This window comes from Diplotaxodon limnothrissa, linkage group LG10, assembly GCF_057381915.1.
Source record: "Diplotaxodon limnothrissa isolate DT_005_m linkage group LG10, D_limnothrissa_male_GT1.1, whole genome shotgun sequence".
NCBI classification, from domain to species: Eukaryota; Metazoa; Chordata; class Actinopteri; order Cichliformes; family Cichlidae; genus Diplotaxodon; species Diplotaxodon limnothrissa.
Window position 1 is genome coordinate 26,514,461 of NC_140605.1, and position 24,952 is coordinate 26,539,412.

Genomic DNA, 24,952 nt, shown 5'->3' on the forward strand with positions numbered 1-24,952 from the left:
GGGGTTGAAACCTGCCTGTATTTCCTGGGGATTAGGCATCAGATGGGCGCCCTCAGAGGAGGTCTCAGGTCCCGGCCTCCCTGGATGGCTGGGAAACTGACCCCCATCTGACTTCCATGGTCTTCCCTGTTCCCTACCAGCATGTAGCCCCAGGACAGGACCAAGGCCTGGGCTCTATCCAATAACCAGCCGGCTCACCTTTTCCTGCATGGTGCACCAAATATAGAATGTTTATTTCATGTTTTTTTATACCTTCAAAGACTTCAGGTTTAGTGTAACTGTTTTTACAGTTTTTCTTCATCATTTCTATCTGAAGTAACAATATGATTACTGAGAGCTGGGAAAATCACTGAAAAAAGACAGCCTGTTTGATTTTGTTGGAGCAATTTTCCTCAGTAAATAAGACCGACATTAAAATGACTGAAATGATCCAAAAACTATTAAACCTAGCCTGATTTAAATGTAAATAAGAGGGGGGACACAAGTATACAGTTGGTTTGAGAAGTCTGATTCACAGATAATATACAGATGAGGTTGAAAAGCATGACATAAACTTGACACAGAGGACGCTCGCCTAATGTAATGTGTTGACATGTGTTGGCTGAAGCACTGAGGCACAATTTTGACCTTTGTGTCAATTTTGTGTCACATCTTTTTTCTCTTACAGTTTCTCTGCTTATAGAACCATTGGTAAGTGTTGGTAGACCAGTCTGTGTCTTCCAAAGCAATCACACAGCGGTTTTCGGTACAGAACCGTATGCCTCACGTCAGCCAGCTTTACCTTGGGACAGCAACCATTCAATCGGGGAATGCCAATTTTTCCTGTGGTTGCCAGACTGCCACCAACTGGTCTCCAGGCCTATGCCATTGAGGCCTAATGGTATAATCATACGAGGGAAGCCAGTGGTTGGACACGCCAGCGCAACCAAATTACTGCAACTGTGAGCAATGTTGCCTATGACAAGGTTGCTTTAGTGACAGGTACCAGGTCTGTAGTCAATCACCATCAGCTGCTGTCTTCAAAGCAACTTGGGCATCAAAACAGAGTTACAATTGCAATAAAACTGAATTTGCAACAGAATGGAGTCAAGTTGGCATTTATATGCAGTCTGTTTGCGATAATACAGCCATTAACTGAGATAAACCAGCTAAAATCACAAATCTTTTGCTGTTTAGCATACAAAAATTAACATTAACTATTGACATTCAGACTCCAGCCTGAGGCTCACAGATTTGAAATTCAGAGATTCCTTCACAAATAGTGAAACAGTTACTATAGAAACTATCGATTCAACTTTAAACTCATAGACAATCTGCAACGTTGCTTTCATGCAGGAATATAACCAGAAAACCACCAGTTGTTGAGTCCCGTATTGCAAAGACACACATCACAGACAAGCTGCTCAGCCCATACTGACTCAGATTGATTACACTGTGTTGGCAATCTGTCTGTGTTTATCACGTAGACCCAAATTATTTCCAAACCCTAACCAATCTGTCTGAGAGTGATTGCAGCCATTCCCAGTCTGGCCACAATTGTTGGGGGTGTTGCACGCTCAAACTCTGGGCAACCAGTTGGTCACTGCAACCACTTGGAGTCACTGTGAAAAACACTCAGTGCGATCACTGAGCAACCACCGATTTTTCCTAGGTACAAGGAAGTTGTCGTCTTGTTTTCACTATAGTATGACTGAGACATACCACAATTTTTTACCAGCAATTTTAATGAATTTTATGTTGCAAATATATTATTACTACTGTACCGGCAACATTTGTAGATCAACAATGGATCACATGGTGGTACAATATCCCAGTTTCCTTATTTTCATCTTTCAGCTAATTTTTGATTTTACCTGCTCTACATGCCCAACACCAAACAAGCTAGAGACAAGATAGCACCTGGTGGCTGAAATCAGTTGAGAACATAACTTCAATTTAATTGAATTTAATTGAAATTTTATTTATATAGCACCAGATTAAAATAACAGTCATCTCAAGGCGTTTTAATGAATTTGTTATAAAGAGCTTTTAATATAAGAGTGAGAACATCAACTATATGACAGTCCCCTGTAAACAAACTCTCCTCTTTAATAGGAAGAGACCTTGAGCAGTAGAGTCAGGAGATGAGAAAAACAGATGAGAAAAAACGAGTTTAAAAAGTAGAGTGAATATTAAACCTGTTCACCACGTGCCAAGTAACACAACTCTAAATGACTCCAAATGTTTTGTACTTGTTGAATGAGTCGGCAGAAAACACACACTACTTTAAAAATGATGGTGCATCATAATTATGCATAGAGGCTTTTTGCTCAAAATACCAAATGAGTATTTCAGAGGGCCAGCTCAGGTTGAGCTAAGATGGTTTGGACATGCAGGGCAATGAAGAGCAGGGTCCATGGATGTAGTGAAGGAGGACATGGAGAGGGTTAGTGTGATAGAAGGGGATGGTAGGTGTAGGGTGAGATGGAGGTAGATGATCTGAATGTGTGGCACTTGTAGGTCGCTTTGCTTTCACTCTTCTGTCCAGTTCATCCCAATGATGAACGATGGGGTTTAAGTCTGGAGACTGTTCTGGCCACTCCATGTTTTCAAGCTTACCATCTTGTTCTTTTTTCCTGAGGTAGTTCTGGCAAAGCTTAGACGTATGTTCTGGGTCATTATCCTGCAGTAGGATGAACCCCTGATCAATTAGGTGCATATCAGATGGAATTGGATGGCGTTGCAGGATGCTGTGGTAGCCCTCTAGTAGTAGTTTGGTTCAGAGTGCCTCTCAGTCTATTCAAGTCACCGACCCTGGATCCATCATACATCCTCGTCCATGTTTGACAGTGGATGCCACACACTGTGGAGCCATCCTTTCACCTACTCAACAGCGTGCAAAGATCCTGCGTAACAATTTCAAATTTAGATTCCTCAGTTCATAATACCTCTTCCAGTCTTCAGCAGTCCAGTGGCAGTGTTTCATTTGTCTTATTCTGACATCTTAGCAGTGGCTTTCTTGCTGCAACTCGTCCTGTCAAACATGCAGCTCGAAGTCTTCTCTTCACAGTTGAAACTGAGACCTGATTACCACGAACACTATTAAGCTGTGCTTAAAGCTGTTGTCCTGTGAGTCACCTATCATGCAAGCTGTTAACTCTCAGAAACTTGTCCTCTGATTCAGTCGTGGCTTTGGGTCTGCCAGACCTCCTCCTGTGACAGTTTACCCCATTTTCTGAGTGCCTTTTAACGGTGAAGGAAGCTGTACTCACAGACACCTCGACTTTCCTTCAAATTTCTCTGTAGGAAAGATCGACATTTTTAAGTGTTACGATGGTCTGTCTCTCCTCCATTGTTATTTGCCCTTTTCTTACCATTTTTGTAGCAACACACTACTTTCTGCAGTACAATGTAGTGCAACTGATGCTCACGGGGGTATGGTACCGCAGTGTTTTCCAACACTGCTTTCATGCAGACAGAGGGGGTTATAAGTAATCCAGAGAAGTTGGAACACCTGTAAGAATTGGTAGCACCAGCTGTCAAGGCTTGATTAACCTCCAGCTTTAAATTGTGTTCCCTGAAAAAGGCCTTTTTGTATAATTCTGAAATGTACATTATCTTTCAGTTTTGAGTAACCTTAACTTTTTTTTTTTTTAACCATACCTTTGTACCATTTTAAGCTATTGATTGGACTCGAACAACTTGAATTGCAATAAGTAACTGGAAAAGTTTGGGTTTTCTACAATTATTATTTTAACATTTGCCTCCTTATGTTCCATTTTACACTGATGAAAATGGGAGATATGCGAGAAGCTCATGTGAAAAAATCTGTAGGGAAGTAAAAGTTAAGCAACGATGACAAACTCATCCTAACCAAAAACAGTTGCTTTAAGTCTTTTGGATTCATGCACAACTTGAACCAATCTTAAACGTGTGACCCTAAATTAAATTAAAAGAGAAATGAAAACTACTCAGGATTTCTTCCAGTAAAAAAAAACTCGTTTGGGCCTCCTGAACACAGACACGCATATGCTCAATGAGCTGAGATTCGTGAGGCTTTCGCTGTGGCTCTCAGTCAAATCAAATAAATGTAGCGTGTCATCTTTTTGCCATTTGTTCTGCAACACTTACAATTATGCTCACTTTAAAGCAGTGGAGAGGGATTTATTACTACATCCAGCACACACACACTCTTTTCCAAAGGGGACAACAAAGGCTTCTATTTCAATTAAACTTCACGCTCACACATGCATTTTTAATCATGAAGCTCACGGTTACTGGCAGCATCCCACAGATCTGCATGAAACACAAAATGATCTCAGAATTTTTGAAGGTATTTTATTACCGGAGTGTGTACAGACCTTTTGCAATCATCAATTGTAGCAATTATTAGAAAGCACCTTACTTTTTTTTTTTCCCATAAAAAGTTAGACTGTTGAAAAGTCTAAATGCAGCAAAACAGTCCGGTTCCTCATGTACGTTCAAATAGTCCCAATTCAAATCCAACCTCAAATCAACCGCTGTCTGTGTGAAGAGGTCTGCTGCTGCACAAGAAAATGGCTGAGATGGAAAGTCCAATTTGTGATTATAGGGCGCCATCTGGTGGTGGCTGAATGGAAAGAACCAAAAACCAAAAGCAACAGCAAGACAGCCTCTGAATGAGTACATACTGTATGTTTTATGGCTTAACAAAGACAAACACACTTCTACATTTTTTTTCCTTCCAAATACCGTGCCACTTAGAATCGGTCAGAAAATTAAAATAGAAAATAAAAATCTATGTTACAGTTCATTATTTTACTATAACATTTCACAAATACTCCATCTATATAAACACTTATAGGAACACACAATATAACCTATTGTTGCTCTGCAAAGACCTCCAATCTCCACTTATTCAATGTAAATGTACATTTTTCCAGGTGCAAGTATAAACTCTTAATATTAGGGTCAAGACATATCAATAAACTCTTTCCAATTGAGGTTTTTTTTGGAAATTGAAGGCATCTGCAGCACACTGCGAAAGCATCTTTTGCCTGTGGAATCAAAGGCAAAAAAAAAAAAAAAAAAAAAAAAAAAAGAGGAATTTGCAACACACAACACAAAAACAAAACTCACTCCTTTAGTCTTTAACACCGATCTCGTAAAGACCAAACCAAACGGAACTTTTCTTTACGCTTTTCATTACACAGTGCGATACCAACAGAAATTATCCAAAAATGTAGACTTAATACCCAAAAAAATACAACACACGATTAAGTGTCCTGTGTTACTAAGCACGAAAGAATGAGGGTAGCTGTTTTTATTGACTGTACTGTGTTTACATGCATTAACCCGTATTTATCGGCCTTCTCTGGAAGCCTTTTGTACTTGAGGTGTAGCAATGTCTCATAGCATCTTTTTAAACCGTATATGTTCTGAAAATTAAATCTTAGAGTGAGTGTTCTCACTTGTTCAATCTGTTTTGTGTGGCACTGTGTGTTAAAAGACCGCAGAATGAACAGTGCACGTCTACATTTAAATGCCAGTGATGACAAGTAAATAGGAAATTAAAAACAATATAGGAATTTTACAAACTTAATGCAAAAACAAGTTCCCAGCCTTAAGAAAAAATTTTCTTTTTTTCTTCTCTTCAAAATTAATCGATCACTAGTAAACGCCGCCTTCTTTCCTTGCAGGTAAAAACAAGGAGGGGAATATTCCGTACTTTTAGCTCGTCTCCAGCTTCGCCATTTCTTGCACGTAGATCCCGATGCTCTCGCTGTCAAACAGCACGAAGTAGACGGTCTTGATGGTGGAAGACATGGTGGCCACAAAATAACTGGAGATGGCCTTGAGGATCAGCTGGGCTGCCGTCTGCTTCGGGAAACCATTCCTGATGGGAGAGTTCGCACACACTTGGTGAAATGTGGTCTCACACGCACACACTGCAGAGATTGTCATTATGTTAGTGGTAAGGATACACATGAAGGTAGTTATTTACTAGGCACATATTATAGATTGAATTTGGAACCAAGTTTTACTGCTTTCAACTCAGGCACCAATTTTAAGCTGTAAAAGGGTGAATGGCGAGGTAAAGTTTTTCCTATAGCTGTTCAAACCTCATGAACCTGAACTTTGGCTGCCCACCGTTATTCGCTGGTTTCCAACCAGTGGCTTAACAAAGGTTGGGAAGATCAAATCTGAGCTTCTGATTATCAAGATAAGAAATGAGAAAAAAAAGGTTTCAAGCTAAATGCTAATGAGAACAAAAGTAAAAGTGCTAAAAAGTTTAGCAGGCTAATTACACATCGTTAGCTAAAAAAGTCAGACGTAGCCAGTATAACATCATCCACTGGTCTTGAAATTGTCGTCTTGTTGGCATTTTGGTCTTTAGATACTGAATGCAGCCACATTTGGATGAGTGGGTGGTGTGGGTTAACTAAAGCTCATGCTAACTATCTTGTTTAGACCTCAGTAACACAGGCCTAAACTGTGCGACCATCCGACGAGGTTAAAATAAACGTTGACTAGTTTGGAGTACATGCTGAAGGTTTTTGCGTGAAGCTGAGTTAAATCTGTTGCAAAGAAGGTGCAGCACCAAAAAAACCTCCATGTGATTGCTTTAGCAGATTGCTGCAGTTGTCTGTAGTTTGCAGGAAAAATGACGACTTGTCTGCAAACATCCGCCAATTTAATTTCCCAGCCATAGTGAAACTTGGAAGACGTTCACGTTCAGCAGCCTTACTACGGCAAACATATTTCAAAAGGCACAGCTTTCACTTTAAAAGGTGAACAGCCTGGGCCACACTTTTCAGAGTTTCACTCCTGCTAAATAAAGACTGAGTTGCAAACAAGTCAGCATATTCCATGTAAACTACTACCACCAAAGAAATCGCAGAGGTTTGCAAAGGATTTCATGCTACCAATAGGCAACTGGTCAAGGAATACACTCTGGATTAAATCACAACCTATTTTATCTCAGTCTCCTCTAAATGAGGCCATAATTATCATTTCTTCATTAAAATTAAATATCATTTATTTCTATGAAAATGCAAAGATGTGGCTTTAGACCAGAAAAAGCAATCTGATTGCTATGCAGGAGTCAACTTCTGCAGGCCTGTTCATCTTTTATAGAGTTTAAGAAAACAACAAGTGTGTAAAGACATAAGATGTTTGCAGATCACCAAAAATTTTGCCAATTTCTCCTCAGACAGATGTGAATGTGTGTTAAGTTGACTAATGTAAAGCCACATAGCATTTTACTTTGGAAAATGTTGCTTTATTGCTTAATTTTGATGCTACAACATGCAGAGTTACCTTTTCAATCAAACCTTTGTTTGAACTTTGAACCATTGTCAAATATTCAGTAAAGTAAAGTAATTCTGACAAAACAAATTTCCCACGTGTGGGACTAATAAAGGTTATCTTATCTTATCTTATCTTAATATCAAGTATGTAAATCTAAAATGAAGATTGGCACTAGAAGCGGGTTTGATTTCAGCCTTATAGGGAAAAAAAACGCTTAAAATGCAACATCACGTACAGTCAGGATGTCATGTTGGTCATCTCCATCTTTTACATACAGTCTATGACCTCATTGTGCTGCTCTCAGTGCTTTCTATGGGATCAAGCTGGATGTGTTCACCTCTGTTGCCAAAGAATTCGTCTCAATCCCCATTTTAAGTTACAAAATAAAAGAAGGAAAACTGTATGGGTACGCACATAAACATGAGCATGAACAATATTTTCTATAGCCGAAGATCCAAGAATGCTACTCAAAGGAGATCTGAGACGTTTCTCCCAGCTGGAATGTTATTTCAGGAGAACTCAGTACAGTTTTTTGGGTTTCCAAAGTGTTCATATTATCCCCCTTTTTAAAAAAAAAAAAAAAAAAAAAAACACTTTTAGCTTTAGACCAAAAAAAAAAAAGTAAAAGTAAAAATGTCCTTAAGTGGATAATCATACTGCATACTGGTGATATACAGGATGTGGACCAGATAACATTACATTTTCTAAGAGTGTCTTGTTTTTACAGGCGTCTTTCATCTGCGTGTTTTCTTACCTTCCACTCCCGATGGAGGGAAAGGCCACAGACTTCAGTTTCTTCTCATCTGCCAGAGCGAGGCAGTTCTTCACCGTCTTGTCCAGCATCTCCTCGCACTTGTCGGAGCCCCAGCCTGGACTGTTACAGTGGATAACGTACTTAGCAGGCAGGCCAAAGCCAGCGGTCAACACGGCTGAGAGAAGGGGGAGGAAAGAATGGTTAATCACTATGAAGGAAAGAGGAGAGGAAATCGAGACACCAGGCGGAGAAGAACTGGGAAACAAGTAAGGATAAATACTATGCTTGCACAAAATGCCAACATTTTTAGTCTTGTTGCAATTATGAGTTTTTTGAAACACAGCCCGAGATTCATTTAGTCAGAACAGTCAAATGTCACAGCTTCTTTCACTCAGTTTTGTCAGAAATAAAAACCTACAAGTTGTTTGGAGGCCAAAGGTGCTAAAAGATCACTGCTTAGTGGAAAATCTCCAAAATCTCCAGGATATTTCAGTGAGGTGGGCTGTTCCTCCAGACAGCAGAGAAGAAGGGGGGGAAAGAAAAGAAGAACAGCAAAGACGGGGAAGAAAAAGGAATGAAGTGAAAGTAAGAGAAAGAAAAATGAGAGAAGCCTGTACTCTGTTGTTTAACATTTAGCTTAGTCTTCCCTCAAACCCAGCAGCTGTAAAAAGTGTAACTCAGCCAAAGCCTCTGATCCTGTGAAGTGCAAAAGCCTCCAGTCAGAGTTTATTAGCCCACAGCGAACGTGTGACTGGACCGAAGTCAACGCTGAGGACGAGTTCATTTCCAGATGGCTCAGAGAGGACGGAGAGACTTCACACAGCTGAGCGAGAGCCAGTCACGCCGCATGTGTGATCTGGTTGTGAGGTAAAGTTGAAGGACGATGATGATTATGGTTTTCATGACTGCCTGCCGAGTCCAATTTGTTTTATGGTTTGGGTGGGAGGAAGTGTGTGTGGTGGTGTTTGTGCACTGCGCATAACCTGCCGATCAAACGATGATGAAATCCAGCCCTGCAACACTTATGTGGATTTTCTGCATCTAGGTGCAAGGAACTTATCTGGTTACGCTAATGATCGCTGTCTTTTAATCAATCTGCCACTGAAATATGAACACCATCACATTGCTGCAAGAGACAAGAACCTTCAGGAACCCAGCATGTACCTGTGGGTCTGATACTGCCATTTACAGGCTAAAAAAAAAACAAACAAACAAAAAAATATATATATACCCAGTGCCAGCTGCTGGTCGATGGCCAGGCTAATCATATTGTGCATTTAAATTTTGATACTCATGTTAACCCTTTATTGACCCCAGGTCTGTCAGTCTTAATTTCTCCTAGAGACAAAATTCAGATGTTTCGGAGAGAAGAATGTGCTTTTACCACGTGCACTTCACATTAGCTTATCCCTCAACCATTTTGTGCTAGAGAGAAAATTCAAATGGTTCCTGAAAAGATGAAACTAAATTTTTGTTCAATTTTACAGACAAAATCCATCCATCAGTTCTGTATGAAACTTTGTTGATTATTATATGCATCCACTGGAAACATGACTGGCATTATGTACTGTCATCTGACATATATTACAAAAAACAAAACACTAAATATTTTTATTACATAAACACCTTTTTATTTACCCTCAGACCTTATTTGTTTCATCTCTGCTGGACTGGGATGACCCATCCAGCCTTAGGGTTGCATGGGGCCATCTAGAGCAGCAGGATGGTGTTTGTGGGACTAATTGTGAATAAAGTGCAGTGGCAAGTTCCTTCATTAGTCACGCAGGAACATGTGCAAGAGTGTGGTTAATTCCTGCAATTTTATAGTGCTGGACAACAATGGAGCTTTATGGCACTGATGATTAAGCCATATCGAGTTTTGGCTTCTTGTTAATAGATAAACCCACTGCTGCTTTTCGTGCAGAGTGTATTACAAATGAATCGATTTATCCTCTAAGAACAGTAAATGTTACAGATTTAATGAGCTAACTGTAAATCAGTAAAATTATCAGTTTTGCTGTTTATTCAATCCAAAATTCAGAATCTTGGCTGCTCATTTAAAAAATCTTCTATAATCAGCAGAGCAAGTCAGGCTTCGCAGAAAACTAATGAAGGGAAATTTCATGCACTCTGAGCTTTGCTGTATAAATAAAACAATTAGCTTTTACTTACTCAGCTAACGTTTTCTTTTATGTTATTATGCAGGCAGCAGCAGTAATTTTAGAAATTACCACCTAAAAATCACTCGTAATTTCAGAATATTAAACTAAATGAATAACCTGGGGTTGAATAATTCACTTTAGTACCTGCCTGGACTTAAAATGTGAAACTTTGCTTGCAGAGAGACAAAAATGTTGGTAAAAGACATCACTGAGGACCTTTTGGACAGCTGTCCTGAGGCAGGTGTGGTCAGCGTGACCACAGGGCCGATCCCAGAATCCCCGTCAGGCGCTGCTGGCTTGGTGTTCAGTCACCTGGTTATCTATTTACGAGCTCCGCATAGAAAGCAGGATTAGGATACTGAGCGAACTTGGCTGAAGGTGGGCAGCATTTGAAAAAGTGAGTGTGAGTGATGAATAATGAGAGAGATAAAGCGAAAGAACCAGAGACAGATGGAGAAAGAATAAGAGAGGCACTAAGAGCGAACAGACTGAAAGATAAAATAATCTTTAAGGACTAAAATAATATTGCTCTCTGAAGGCCAATCCCTGTAGCTGCAGACTAAAGTCGCCAAGAACAGATGCGATGTGCCAGTGCTAAATGTCTTTGATCACAGTCATGACCAAAAGGAAAAAAAAAAGTTCCTGGATTCACAGTTTCAAGTTCAACACTGAGCTTTTAAGTAAAGAATGAATTAGTCCAAGTGTGTAAAATCTAGGCTTCCATGTCCAAAGAGCTAATCCTGGCTGCAGTGTCATTTTCTTAAGCTGGAAGGCCAAAAAGACCCTGCCCTGCTCTGCATGGTGTGCGAGATGAGAGATTTATGAGACACGCTGACATCACTGTCATACGAGCTGGGTGGTGCTCGAGTGGATCAATATGCACTTTTCCAACCCCTTTCAATCATGTAATCAGATCAAAGTGTGGAAAAATCTGATGCAGTGTGTGAATGTTAAAGTAATTTTTAAAAAGAGGCAGTTTCAGCGCATCTTAGTGTTACGCTCATACTTCCTTTCCAGCAAACCAAATGTTTCATTAAAAAGATTAAAAAAAAAATTTACAAAAACAATCTAGAAACAACACTGATCAAGAATGTTTCTGGATACCAAATTACAATAAACTTGTTAACATTGTTAAAAAGGACCCAGGAACAGTTACAATACACTTCGAAAAGAAGTGAGAACGAAAAGGTGGGAGTTGTTATTGAGCACTTAAAATGTTAAGCTAATCCTGTGAGGTGGCAAAATTCATTTTTATTTTATGGACAGTTTTGGTTTTTCATCACAGTGTGTGTGAAAGCCAGAGATTGTTTATTCCTAAATAAAAGGAAGACTTTGAAAACACACAAGACGTCAGGGTAAAGAAAATAACTGAATAATCATGCTGGATTTCTCAACTGACATCATGAACTGTGTGTGTTCAGTGAATAAGTGGATGCCACTTTGATTATGGAAATCAAAATTGTCAACCTACAGGGGCCTGAGTTCAAAGACACACCGAAAATCAAAGTGAAAAAAAATATTTTGGCAGGTTAGTCAATTTTACTGTATGGATGGACCAATCACTGACTTCTACAGACATGGAGATGGACCCACGTGTTTGTTTGCATGTTTGACAACATCAGGGCGTGCTTCTAACGAGACAATGTCATGGATACAGTCCTGGGGGATCTGGAGCCGGACAGTCTGAGGTGCAATCTGACAGCATCGGATAGGTCCCCTAACAGCAGTCAGGGTGCCGTCGCCTAGCCCGTAGAAGCCTGTGCGTCCCTCGACTATCATTGACCCGTCAGCAAACCAGTCATGCTGAATGTTACAGGCAGCACAACGTTCTCTGTTGCTTCTCTGTGCTGGGAGGTGCAGCAAACCTTCTGGAAAAGGCACCCTTTGATGTATCAGGAGTTGGACTACTTGTGCCACCTCTGTAGGGTCCAGGTATCACCTCATGATATCAGTAGTGACACTAACACTAGTGGCAGCACCTATGGTATGAATTTAAAATTCCTACATTGCTTTGTTCTCAAGTTATTGCATTCACAAATTTGGGTGTCCATGTCCTCGCCTGCCCACAGGTGGTGCACCTGTAGTTAATTTCTTGTTAACACCAAAACAGCAACAAACCTCTCTGCCATTTATCTGACCAGATCAATAGCCCAGATTTTTAAATGACTTGATGCCACAGCCTTATTAAAAAGTGTTCCTCTAATTTTTAATCGAGTAGTTTAAAAGTTTAAAGAAGCACATGCTTATTTGTTACTGTACAAGCCAGTAACAAGACAGTGAGAGGAGCACTCTGATGTGATTGGAGGATAAGGTTAGTGTAGGCAGGTTAAAGCAGTAGACCTCATCCAATCAGCAACTTTTTCAGACTCCAAAGAAAACTAAACTCTGAACCTGCTCGCTCATCACATGGTCTCATAATCATTACCAGAAATTATAGGAGTTCTTGTCACTCTTCAGAGGATTTATCGAGCCTGAAAATGTCTAAAAAAATTATTAAAAAACAAAAAAAACAAAAAAACAACTCACTAGGATTATCTGGATATTCCATCATTGAGCAGGCATTTAGTTTTAAATTTCTGGATTTGGATCTTGTATTTATTTCTAAGTAAAATATATCATTTCCCCTTGTTCAGCTGATACTCCTCTTACTCAGTGACGATGATGTTTCAGTTCACCTGTGTTGCCAGCCTAGCATCATGTAGCAGGTTTTTATACCCCTGTGTTTATGGCGATTTATCTTTTTATATCACTAAAATACACCAGCGTTTATTTGAAAGAAAAAAACAAAACAAAAACATTCTGCCAAATTTTTATCATTTCCACATGTTTATCTGTATGTGGTGTTAAAATAATGGTGATAGAATGATTTAATGTCTTATTTACAGTACCACAGCCAAGTCCGAGCGAGATCTTTCAGGCCTCCTGATATAACCTCTACTTTCTGTATCTAAAATATAAATAAAAATAATCCTCTGTGCACTTACCACCAGCCACCTCCAGAGGGCCGTTTTTCTTCTTCAGCTCTTGCACTGCATCGGCGAACTCTTTACCCCCCTTTTTCTCCAGAGCAGAGCCTGCGAGGGGAGAGAGGACTAAGGTGAATGCATCCTCACATACTGCAGCGAGAAAAACAGCAAGCAAGAAGAGAGCTGACTGGTGATCATGCAGACAGACAGGCAGGCAGACACACAACAGACAATGATGCTGTCAATCATTTCCCCCGGCCTCTCTCTGAATCTCTGCACTCACATTTATAATCAAACATACATGTTCCTGTTACTTTAATTTTAAGAGTCTGGGAAAGTCTCATAAATGAAGTGTAAGGATTCAAAGCTGCCATTTTCAGAATGACTCATTCTGAGAGTTAAACTAATGTATTAAAGCTTCAGTCTGTAATTACTTCCCTCTGTCCTTCCATAGTGGCTTATATACAGTGAGGAGAGTATTTTCTTTCACTCTCAAAATAGCAACAAAAAAAGTGGGTGAGCGAATATTATAGTTAACAATGTAAAAGCTTTGCAGCACTGATGAATGGACTTAAAGTAAAATAGTCCTAGCAATTTAAGTTTAACTAGGATACTTGATTTCATGTGTATTCATGTCTCACTGACGACATTTATACCACTTTAAAATGCACTCAGAGCTAAAGAGAGAAGAGGGGAGGCAATTTAACGTCACCAGAAGCAGACAAATGAATGCTCTGGCTGCAACAATATTAAAAACAGGCAGGGGGGGGGGGGGGGGGGGGGGGGGGGGGGGTAAAAATCAAGGTCTGGAAGTAAGAGTAAAAGTCAGCATTTTAAAGAAAAGCCCCTGAAATCATTTAACAGTCATTACAAGAAAAGCAGACAAAGGGTGATGGTCCTCGTAGGTAAAGAGCTAGTTAATATTTGTTCAGTCATTAATCCAAATTGCCACAAATCAACCCTGACGGGTTTTAATATGAAGCTTCAGGAAACAGCGTCTTAGACATTTTCTCTCTTTCTAACCGTCTGAACTGACAGCACAGTCAGAGAGGTTAAATGTCACAGGAAATGAAGCGAGTCCCAGACCGTCTGCGTTTCAGTCGAGTGGAACAAAGCAACAACAAGCAGCAGCACTGTGTTAGGATCACACTGAGAAAGTGTGTGTATGCATTACTTGATGCTTGGACTAAGAGAATCACTAGGAGAAGCATAAACATTGTGTACATTGTCTTTGGTGGGAATAACTACAAAAGGTTGTTGGAGAGAGCACAGCACAAAAATATGCGCTACCCAGGTTAATTGTTACACATTCTGCAGGCCAGCTGGAAATAATACCTGGATGATGTGATAATAAACTGGCAAAGATTTGAAAGTTAGCCGAGACCATGAACGTTTAATGCAGTCTGATTTAAGATTTTGTGGCAAGGAGCCAGACTCACAAAGCAGGAGGAATAATTTAGGCAGAAGATATGATATGACTCTGAAAGCTTGTTGAACACGCTTACAAAAAGCTTATAACACGCTACGCTCCAGATACATCTCTGAAAAGCTGTCACAGAAGTATGTGGCAGTCCAGCTTTTCATCCACATATAAACCTCACACAGTGTCAGCGCTTCGACCCCTGGTGCTGACGTGGGAGTTCGAGGTCACCCAGCTAACTACAGTTACACTGCTTTGCGAATGAGAACGAGCGGGAACCAGTTTCGAAACATTCTGAGTCGAGATGAAAACCAAAATTTACATGAACCAATTGAGTTGAGTGTCCACATTTTGTTTGCCTACTGGCTTCGGTTTGTGGAAAACATCGCGTGTGAATGCAGAACATTTTTTTGGCGGCCAACTTTCAGATCTTGGCAGTTACCCACAAGTACCTCATTGCACTAATCTTAAAGCCTTTACTTGCACTTTTCAAGCCTCTGCAAGTTAATTTTTCACTGATAATGAAGGATGGTTTTTCCTCCCTTTTCAATTTTTAACCATCGAGCAATTCTGATCATATATTCTGTGGTTATGCTTTTACAGTAAGAACAGCAGGGACCTTGGTCGTGGTCTAAAAAGCGCTTCATTAAAGAATAAAAACTGTGCTGCTGCTGTGATGTTTGCCCACAGACTGCAGCGCTGACCATCTGGATATGCAGAGGGAGAGCAGACAGGCAGTCGTGGTGTCTGCAGTGTCAGTGGTTCCTTTACCTACTTCACCACCTGTATAGAGGGAGGAGTTGGTCGGGTGAACGACAGCGTCGCTCTCCACGATGGAAATGTCGGCTTGGACAACTTGCAACTACAGACAACAACAACGACAGGCAAACAAACATGGTGGTAAAAAACACAGTGAGTGACCAGGAGCAATAAGATGGCAAAAAGAAAAGAAATAAATGAATGAAAGAGAAGAAGAAAAGAGAAAGTGAGCACGCTCCTTATTGGCTGAGGACATCACAGGGAACAAGGAGGCAACTGAGGGAATGGTAGGTCATGTTACAGTATGTAATCAGGAAGCAGGACTGCACAGTTGGCTAGATTTGCTTAAAATAAAACAAGAATAGAGTAAATAATCCAAAAGCGTGTAATCGTCAGGGCATATAACCACACCCCAAAATATTTTTATTCCTACAGTTTTCCAGCAGCAGAATTTATTCCGTCCAACTGTGTCATCCCGAGTCCTGAATGTTATGATCGCACTCCAGGTGAACAACCTCACAGTCAGGCTGAAGTGAGCGCCTAAATGAGGCTCGTGTCGGGTTTTCTCTCGCTCTACTTCAGTGCACTACACTGATCTTCAAGCATTACAAAAGGTCCTGCAGCCCTTTGAAAGGAGGACAACCTGGAATGAACCGCAACACATTTACACAACAGGAGGAGCAAGCAGGATCGCTGCTCTGAGGAGCTTTGAGAAAATCCTTGAAAGTCTCCACAGAAATCGCTTTCTTCTCCTAGAAGCGGCATTTTATCCATGCTTTTCTATTGATTTGAAGGAAAATTTCCACCTTTCTGCTCTTATATTCACGAGTCAACGAGCAGGAACGGCTACTTTAAGAATCAAAGCATCTCATAGTTTATTCACACTGTGAGCAGTTCTGTTACTTCCAAGGAGCTGACCATCCAGCAAGCATCGAATAAGTCTACTAAGGAACGTTTACAGGAGCATTAACCAAATAGATTATAAGCATAAATAAAAACAAGACGCAGTTATTTAAACCCACACCCCAAAAAAGATCTAATCTAACATTTGGCGTTTACTAAGCTTTAATATATCTGATCTTCTATTTCTATTAAATAGAACATTATACAATTATAATGTTATATTTCATTTACATATAATTTAGAAAATTTCATTACTTCAGTGTTTTCAGACTGCTGCCACAAACGGTGTGTCTCCCCATGAAACCAATAAACAAAATTAGATTATTAATTTTATTTCCACAATTTGTGTGCACTTGTTTCATTTCAGTGCATCTACTTTTAAATGCTAGTTTACCCCACAGTTCTCTTTAGTGCATGTATGAGGGAGACACAGGAGAAACCATTTTCTCCATGTAGCAGAAAAGAGGCAGTGTTACTTAAGTTTCTCTGAAACTGTTGACCTAATGTCAGCAGAAAAACAAACTATTGAAGTATTAATTTGCCCCAAACCAAAGACGAACAGTTGATGTCATACAAATCTTATGGCAGGGAAGTTTTAGCTACAGCACTAAACGTCTCGATGCATTCTCAATCATCCAGGGAAGGAAATCTCCAAAAAGTTGATTCTGTTCATCTGGACGTAGCGTTTTGTGGGAGAAATGTTTCGTCATTCAGCCTAAAGTCACTTGGATTCACCCACAAAACGCTACGTCCAGATGAACAGAATCACCTTTTTGGAGAGCTACAGCACTAAAGAACCTCTGTCTTTGAATGACAGCTGAACAGTGCAACTGCTGCAGAGGACCACCTGCCACCTCAAAGCAATCAACCCAGAGGAAACAATGATAAAAATCTTTTCTGATTTTCCCCCAATGGCCATGGGTGAACATAACTAAAGCCTTTTTGCAGTAGCGTCAGCATAGAAATGTCTTAAGGAACAGAAAATGTAGATAAAAATGCATCTCAAATACCTGCTGATTAGAAATCACAGTTTAATACAATTAATGTCGAAACTACAGACTGGTTGTGCTACAAATTGCATTTTAAAAACCTGATTTTCACCTTCTGTTAAACCGAAACCTAAAATATCTCTTCCACTGTCCACCATCTGAACCGAGCTGCTCACAGTGTGAAAGAATGGAACGGGTGGAAAAAGGCCCTCTAAGAAGCTTGAAACTTTGATATTTTTTAACCCAGTAAGGATTTAAGTTAGAAGAAGCTGTACTGTTGAACCTTCAATGATTTTGAATATCTAAGCCCACGCGGACGAGAGGGGGTGAAGGAAGGAGGGCAGGGAGTTGAGGAGCTCACCTAGATCATCTTTAAGTTCAAGTTCAGCATTGGTGGGGTTGATGACCCCCTCCACGTCAAAGCCAGCCAAGTTACTGACCTCGCTGTGGATGAGGTTGAGCTGCGAGGCGGAGAGCAAAGGGGGGGAGCAGGCATGCCAAGGAGGAGGTGGACAAGAAGGAAGAGGTCAGGAAGCAAAGCCATTAAAACCAGAGTAACACTGCAGCTCAGTAGGGATACCTTGACTTTCTGGTGAATTACAGAAATGGACACAGTGCACTTTGTTTCCTAAATTTAGATTCAAAGCCAATTTTGCACAGGGCATGCAAGAAAACACCTGAAAACTCCCTGAAAATGATTTAGTTTGCAAACCTTATATGCATTTATTAAACACTACTTTAAAGCTGAATGTTACCGTATCTAGTTGAAAGCCAACTATAAGCACACTGGTCCTTTAAATGACATGATAAAGTGCTTTCATTTGCAACTGTATATTGTCCAGAGGGGATGCAGCCTATGGTATTCTACATCTAAATGCAATGACTTCTTTTTATTGAACGCATTTTAAAACAAGCTTATATTAGTAGGATGTCCCGTGGTGTCCCACAAGGTTTCCAACTCCTACATGTCCTGCAATAATCTTTGTAGAGTACAAAGGAGAATCCTGCTGCATTAACTGGAAAAGATAAATTTGCTTCTTTGTTGACTTGATTTTAAAGTTTTATTTCATGGCAGCAGGACCAACAGTTTCAAGAAAAAGAATTGAAAATGTCAAGGTATTCCTCTGAATGTTTATCATTTCAAACAGACATCCAGTAAAAGCACCTCTCAGCTTAAGATTCAATAGTCATCTGCTATTCCCCAGACACTATATTTCAGCAACAAGCATTTGAAAGTCAGAGTTGATGATAAACGCCCAGATTGTGCCAAAGAAAAACAGAAGCCAAGAAGATCAGAAAGAACGATAGCAGTTACAACAATTGAATCTTAAAAAACACACAGAATAAAAGACTAGATTTTCTATTAATGACTTCATTATCATAGTCAGTGGGAGGTTTATTGCATTCATCTGATTAATTATCATCCACTGATGATAACTGCTGCTGTAATCTTTGGTCAGCTACACAATCAAGCACTAATACTCTGCTGCTGCCGAGTATAATATTTCCAATCCGCAAATGAAAAGCTGAAAGCTTTTAATATTTTCAGCATCTAATCATTTTTTTAATCCTTCACTAAAACACTACAGTACACTACATGCATCATCAAGGAATGCAAGCACTTCATTGTTCTTTGTTCATTGTTACAGCTCATAAAAGATTCACAAGCACGGTGCCAAGAGTCATTATGCTTTTAAAGTACCAGCGGTAGCAGAAGACGGCAGCTAAATCAGGGCAGAATCAATTCTAATTCACTAGCAAGAAAATGTCAAGTTAATTAGTATGAAATGACATATTAGCATCAACATACGCAGGGCAGAACAAAGCATGCAGAGCTGCCAACTGCCAGGTGAAAGCTAAACCCTCGGTCACACCGGGACAGAGAAGCAACTCCCTGGCGCATTTTTCCTTCGCAACCGGTTGTTGCCAGATTGTTGCTGACTGGTTCCAAGTCTGTGTGACTGAGGCCTGAGGTGAAACCTTAAAGTAAATTACTTCTCCCAATGCGTTTTTTTTTTTTTTTTTTTTTTGCATTAAAACAGTGTAAGAACATATTTTATGATTCAAGAATTTGCAAAATAAAAATGAGTACACTTAGTGGACACTTTGTTGGGTAAACCTGTTCTGCACATGTAGATATGGTCAAAATGACCTGCCGACATTCAAACTGAGCATCAGAATGGGTGAAAGACAGCTGATTTAAAAGGGGTACTGAATATGGCGTGGCTGACTTCCAGGTCTACCAGGATTTTCCTGCACAAGGATTTACAGAGAATAGCCAAAAAAGAAGAAATATCAAGTGAGCCAGGTCAGAGAAGACTGCTTTAAGCTGATACAAAGGCAACAGTAACTCAGATACACCCTTTTGTTACAACTTAGGGTACGCAGAAGAGCATCTCTGAATGCACAACACATCAAACCTTGAAGTAGATGGGCTACAGCAGCAGAAGACCACACCAGGTGCCCCTCCTGTCAGCTACAAACAGGAAACTGAAGCTTCAGTTTGAACTGGCTCACCAAAACTGGACAACATGAATCTAGAAAAACGTTGCCTGGTCTCATAAGTCCTGATTTCTGCTGTGACATTAGGCCTAAAAACTAAAGCATGGATCCACCCTGCCTCATATCGGTGATTCTGTGTGGTGGTGGTCTAACTGCTACTACTGTCTAATACAAGTAAAGTGTCCAGATGTTGTTATGTCATTACCATTGTGTGTTTAATTTGTGATAAAGTACCAAAACATTTAGTGAAAGGTGAAAAAAGTCAGACTGGTGTTGACAAACAGGAATGCTGTTCATTCAAATATTTGTCTACACATCAAAGAACAAAAAAGTTAGCACAAAGGGTAAGAATAAGGGTCAGATTCATATTAAATCAGCAGTTATCTTCAATTCTCAATGTGTGAAATTAATAAAAAGGGAACCGGTGGCACTTCTTGCATCATTCTTGAGTCATTCATTCTCTAATACAGTGTCACTTCAGTGCCTTTTATGTGTTTTTTTTAAACCTCCAGTGATTTTCATGAGCATCTGATCTGATGACAGTCTTATGCTCTTGAAGTATATTCTGAAAAAAAAAATCTTTTGAAGGAATTCTGATTATGACTTGTTGCAAACTTACTTTCAGGTTTCAGCTCAGCCAAAGGGTTAAAAAGCAGTTTTTAATGCTCAGCAGGACCAAAGCAATGGGAGCTAACGGATCACAAAATATCTCTGTCATTCATATCTTTATCTATCTAACTATCTATACTCCAATTTAAGCCTATTAGACCTTCACGTGAGTTACAACAAAACTATCACAATGTTCAGTGTGAGGAAACTTATATTAAACAGAAACTTAAACTTCCTTTTAAGACACCAACTGAATGGCTTCGATGTTATCAAATCATCTTTGTCAGATTTCCCGTGTTAGATCTAGTTCAGTCATGAGGGAGCAGCACAGATAAAAGACTGAATAAAAACAGTCGGATGTAATATGGAGGCAACAGTTTGTAGTCTATTGAGTCTACCAAGAGCCTGAGAGACCCTGTGGCAGCGCATGAAGGATTCTTTTCTGCTTCTTATCTGATTTGAGTTGTATACACAGAGCATTTGGTTGCTAAAGAAACACAGGTCACATTGAAAACAGAAGAAAACTCACAACTGAAATAAGAAAAACATTATCTCAAGCTGTCCATCCTTTAAATGAAAAGTTATTAAACGCTGACCTCAGCATTGCTTTTTAGCACAATAGAGTCCCCTTAAAACCCTCACCAGCCTTTAATATCCAACGTATGGCTCTACGTATGTTTTACTGCATCTATAAAAGATTTGTGTAGACTTTCTTCGTAAGCCTCATGAATCACCATCTAAAACTTGAACTCGACTCTGTATAATTAGCGGTGACCTGTGTTGAGGTTAGTGCATGTCTGAATTGACAGAGGACTGACCTTTTGACCCAGGAAAAGGCTCTTGGTGGAGAGCACGGTGAAGCTGTCAGATGGAGATCCCTCTGTAGTGCTGTCTGCTGACGCCGCCTTGCTCACCTCACCCTGTTTCTGTTGAGGACACAGAATACATGTTGACATGTGACACTGCAGCAATAATGCCCCCACCATGGGAGGGTCAGAGGTCAGCTACTGCCTCTGTGTTAAAGCTGCAGTTTTTAATAATATCTTGCCTCAGTTTTGTGCCTTCAGTTGCATATATTTCTGAAAGTTAAAACAGTAAATCCTGCAGTGCCATTAGTTCCCGTTTTATTTTCCTACAATGTGGAAAAGGATGAAATCTCAATTTTTAATAATAATTTCCTGATGTTACCTGAATGCAAATTATTTTGTTCCAAACTTAAGCTCCAGAAGTGTTAAATCCACTCCAGACATAACTGGGGAAAAAAGGTTTGCTTAAACATTGTGTATGTTTTGTTGAAGGCTGGGGGTTTTCTGCTCCTACTTGTCTTTCCAAATTTGATTAGTCTCAATTTGCTTGGTTTGTGTAAAGAGGGTGTATTTCCTCTCTTACAGCCACAATGGGTCAAACGTGTGTTTGTGAAGTGGTGCAGCTCCACAGCTATCAGCAGGAGAGCTGCAAGCACTTTGGACAGGAATAGCTTCCCTGCAATCAGCAGTGGAGTGTCTAGCATCTGCCGCTATGGTCAGTATGGATGCTTTTTAAAAAATAAAAACCCAATAGTCTGGACTGATTTTGAGACATGCCCGACAATTAAGCGCAGTAACGACTAATGATACACTTCAAACAGTTAAATTCAGTCACAGTCGCTCTTAAAGGCATCAGTCTTGTTCACATTAAGGCATACCTTAGCCTTGCCTCCTGCCTTTTTCCCACTCAGTTTCTTAGCTGTCGTTTTCTTGACCGACTTGGGTTTCTTCTCGGGGGCAGGTGAGACAGGCGTCTCCAGTTTCCCCTTGGCGCCTCTCTTCTTGGCCAGCAGCTCTGGATGGATGTTGGGCAGGACTCCACCTGCTGCAATGGTCACGCCTTTTAGCAACTGAAACAGTTGCAAATGTGAAATTAGACAAACCAAGACAATGTCCATGATGCCCTGCACCACCTGGAAGTTAGGATCATTATTTATAGAGCAGCTCACCTGGTTCAGCTCCTCATCGTTGGCGATGGCCAGCAGGATGTGTCGTGGTGTCACACGGCCTTTTTTATTGTCTCTGGCCGCGTTACCTGCCAACTCCAGAATCTCAGCTACATGGATTTTTTTAAAAGAAAAAGAAAAAATAATCAAGGGTGCTTTAAAAAAAACAGCTTTGTGTCCTGAATGCTGAATGTATGAGTGAACCTGATTAACTTTCATGAGGTCTTCAAAGAGTAAATGTGCCTCCGAATGTCATTTGAAGCAAACATCAGGACAAACATGCACAGCAAAATCTCCAGTGTTAAATTAACACTAGAGAGTGTCTATATGGGTCCACACCTCTGAGTGTTAAATACAACACTGTTGAGTGTTAAATTAACACTTTTGACAGTGTTATATGTTTAAAAGTAACCTAGTCAGTTTTGAAGATTAACAAAGACTAACACTGAGCAGTGCTGATTTTCTAACACTGGAAAATAACTCAAAATGTTAGAAATATTTCAGTGTTAGAAAATCAGCACTGCTCAGTGTTAGTCTTTGTTAATCTTCAAAACTGACTAGGTTACTTTTAAACATATAACACTGTCAAAAGTGTTAATTTAACACTCAACAGTGTTGTATTTAACACTCAGAGGTGTGGACCCATATAGACACTCTCTAGTGTTAATTTAACACTGGAGATTTTGCTGTGTGGGTGATCTCTGAACTGTGAAATCCCTCAATAAACAGATTTCCAGTGCTTCCTCATCAGTATCCTCTAGCATCACCATCGCTAATAGCAGCTAATCTGCAGCACTTTGCATTCTATTGGATATCCATCTATTGCTATCCAATAGATTTACAAATATGTAAATAACAAAGCATGCTTCGTCACAGGGATTTTTCTTTCTTAAAGTGCCCTTACATACCCCTAAAATGATTTTAAAGTAGTCATTTGGTAGTTCTATTGTCTTGATTCTGGAGTCAGTCCTTGTGTTGCTGTCTGTTAATATTTAACCACTCTCTTCCATTGCAAAATAAATCTCACCAGTAAGATACTCGAGGACAGCAGCCAGGTAGACAGGAGCTCCCACCCCGATGCGGTATTTAGGCAATCCCCTCTTGATGTAGCGCAGCATACGCCCCACGGGGAAGATGACCCCGGCCTTGGTGGACCGCGAGGTCTTGGTCGACTTCTTCTTTCCTCCTCGGCTGGACATGATGCTGTCACTGCTACCAGCGTCAGGCTCTGCACGGGCACATCAGCCACGATCCATTGACAAATCTGAACAACACTGATCTCCTTTATTACAAACAATAATTTGTGCATGACAAAAAGACCAATACCCATAGCCAAATATCAAAAAGATTTATCTTTATCAGCTTCTTAAATTGCTGCAAACATTGTGGACCAGACCCAGTACTCTATTAAGCAATCTGCCAATAAACAGAGTAATCCTTTGATAGGAAAACGTACCCCTGCTTTAACTTTCCTGTGATTGGAGCCCCTTTCTTGGATTTACAAAGTAAAAATTATAAATAAATACACAGATAACAAGGACTGGGTGGAACAGCCATTAAATTCCAGACATAAATGAGTTTGATGTCATGGGTGCTTCTTAAAGAAGGGGGGGGGGGTTAGTACACACAGTATGCCGCTTTCCCTCGGGACTCCTACTCTTTTGACCATTTGATGAGAAACTGCAGAGGACCCAAATAAGCCTTTCATTTTATGTCACCATGGGGAAATTGCGCAACCCAAATGTGACATTTTACGGTCCAGACATCTCGAGAGAGGTCGCTCATCAAACGTAAACGTGATACGCACGCGGTAAGGCAATAAAAACTTCGCAAGTCACCCCGCCGCTTTACGAAACGTAAAGATTACTGCGAGCGAAATCAATGCTGCTGCACCAGATGCAGACACCAATTAGCTGTGTGGTAATCAATTAGCCCACAGCACAGGCCACGCCACCCCTCCCCAAAAAAAACCCTTCTCCCAACGCAAACACTCCGCGCGCGATACAGTGTCCAAGCCCCCGTTTCCCGCGGCTCTTCAGCTTTTTCCCCCCACCAACACACAGCAAGCACGTTTTATTTCTCCCGCAACATCTGCGGCATTTTTCTACTCTGACCAGGTGTAAGGTGGGCTGAACCGCCACTGACAGCTATTTCCGCGTGTCAACAGCCCGCCGGATGCCTAGCGCGCGTGCGTTTAATTCCCCCACAGTCCGTGCGCGTGACTAACGCCAAATACCGAGCTGTCAGACGACCCGAGGACGATTTTAATGCTCGGGTCAGCGGGCTCTACCGGGGTTATTTCCACCCGAGAGTGGCGGCAGCTGCCCGCTCCTTCCCTCCCCTTCCTGCCCGTCAGCCCCAGCAACACGGTCTCCCTATCGGCCTCCATGCCAGGGAAAAAAAAGCACGAAATGGCAACGTTAACGTCTCAGCCGGGGTAACGGAGACCGGCTCGATCGACACGAAACGCCAACACCAGAGCTGACACGGCTGTGCGCGAAGCTGGCTGATTACTTACAAATGCGAGAGAGGAGCGGAAAAATTTTCCTCTCGGTCTCCGGTAACAAGCCTGGGCAGTGTCCCCGTCTCCCACAATCCACAGCGAGTTGAAATATCGGAGCGAGCCAGCGCTGCTCGCAGAGCGCGA

The 24,952-nt window shown here is 40.7% G+C and overlaps 1 protein-coding gene across 3 annotated transcripts; it reads right to left on the reverse strand.

Moving 5' to 3' along the window:
- Positions 1-5,044: 5,044 nt before the first annotated feature.
- Positions 5,045-24,891, reverse strand: macroh2a1 (macroH2A.1 histone). 3 transcript variants are annotated; one of them, XM_085364662.1, is made up of 9 exons: positions 24,824-24,891; positions 23,333-23,533; positions 22,309-22,415; positions 22,018-22,209; positions 21,152-21,259; positions 15,343-15,433; positions 13,170-13,259; positions 8,024-8,198; positions 5,045-5,854 (listed from the first exon to the last, which is right to left on the reverse strand). In XM_085364662.1, exons 2-9 carry the CDS (start codon positions 23,502-23,504, stop codon positions 5,689-5,691), a joined length of 1,101 nt encoding a protein of 366 aa, XP_085220788.1. In that variant the 5' UTR covers positions 23,505-23,533; positions 24,824-24,891; the 3' UTR covers positions 5,045-5,688. The 3 variants fall into 3 exon arrangements, with proteins under 3 accessions (XP_085220788.1, XP_085220790.1, XP_085220789.1); XM_085364664.1 differs by lacking the exon at positions 15,343-15,433 and adding an exon at positions 17,584-17,683; XM_085364663.1 differs by lacking the exon at positions 24,824-24,891 and adding an exon at positions 23,762-23,891.
- Positions 24,892-24,952: the final 61 nt, after the last annotated feature.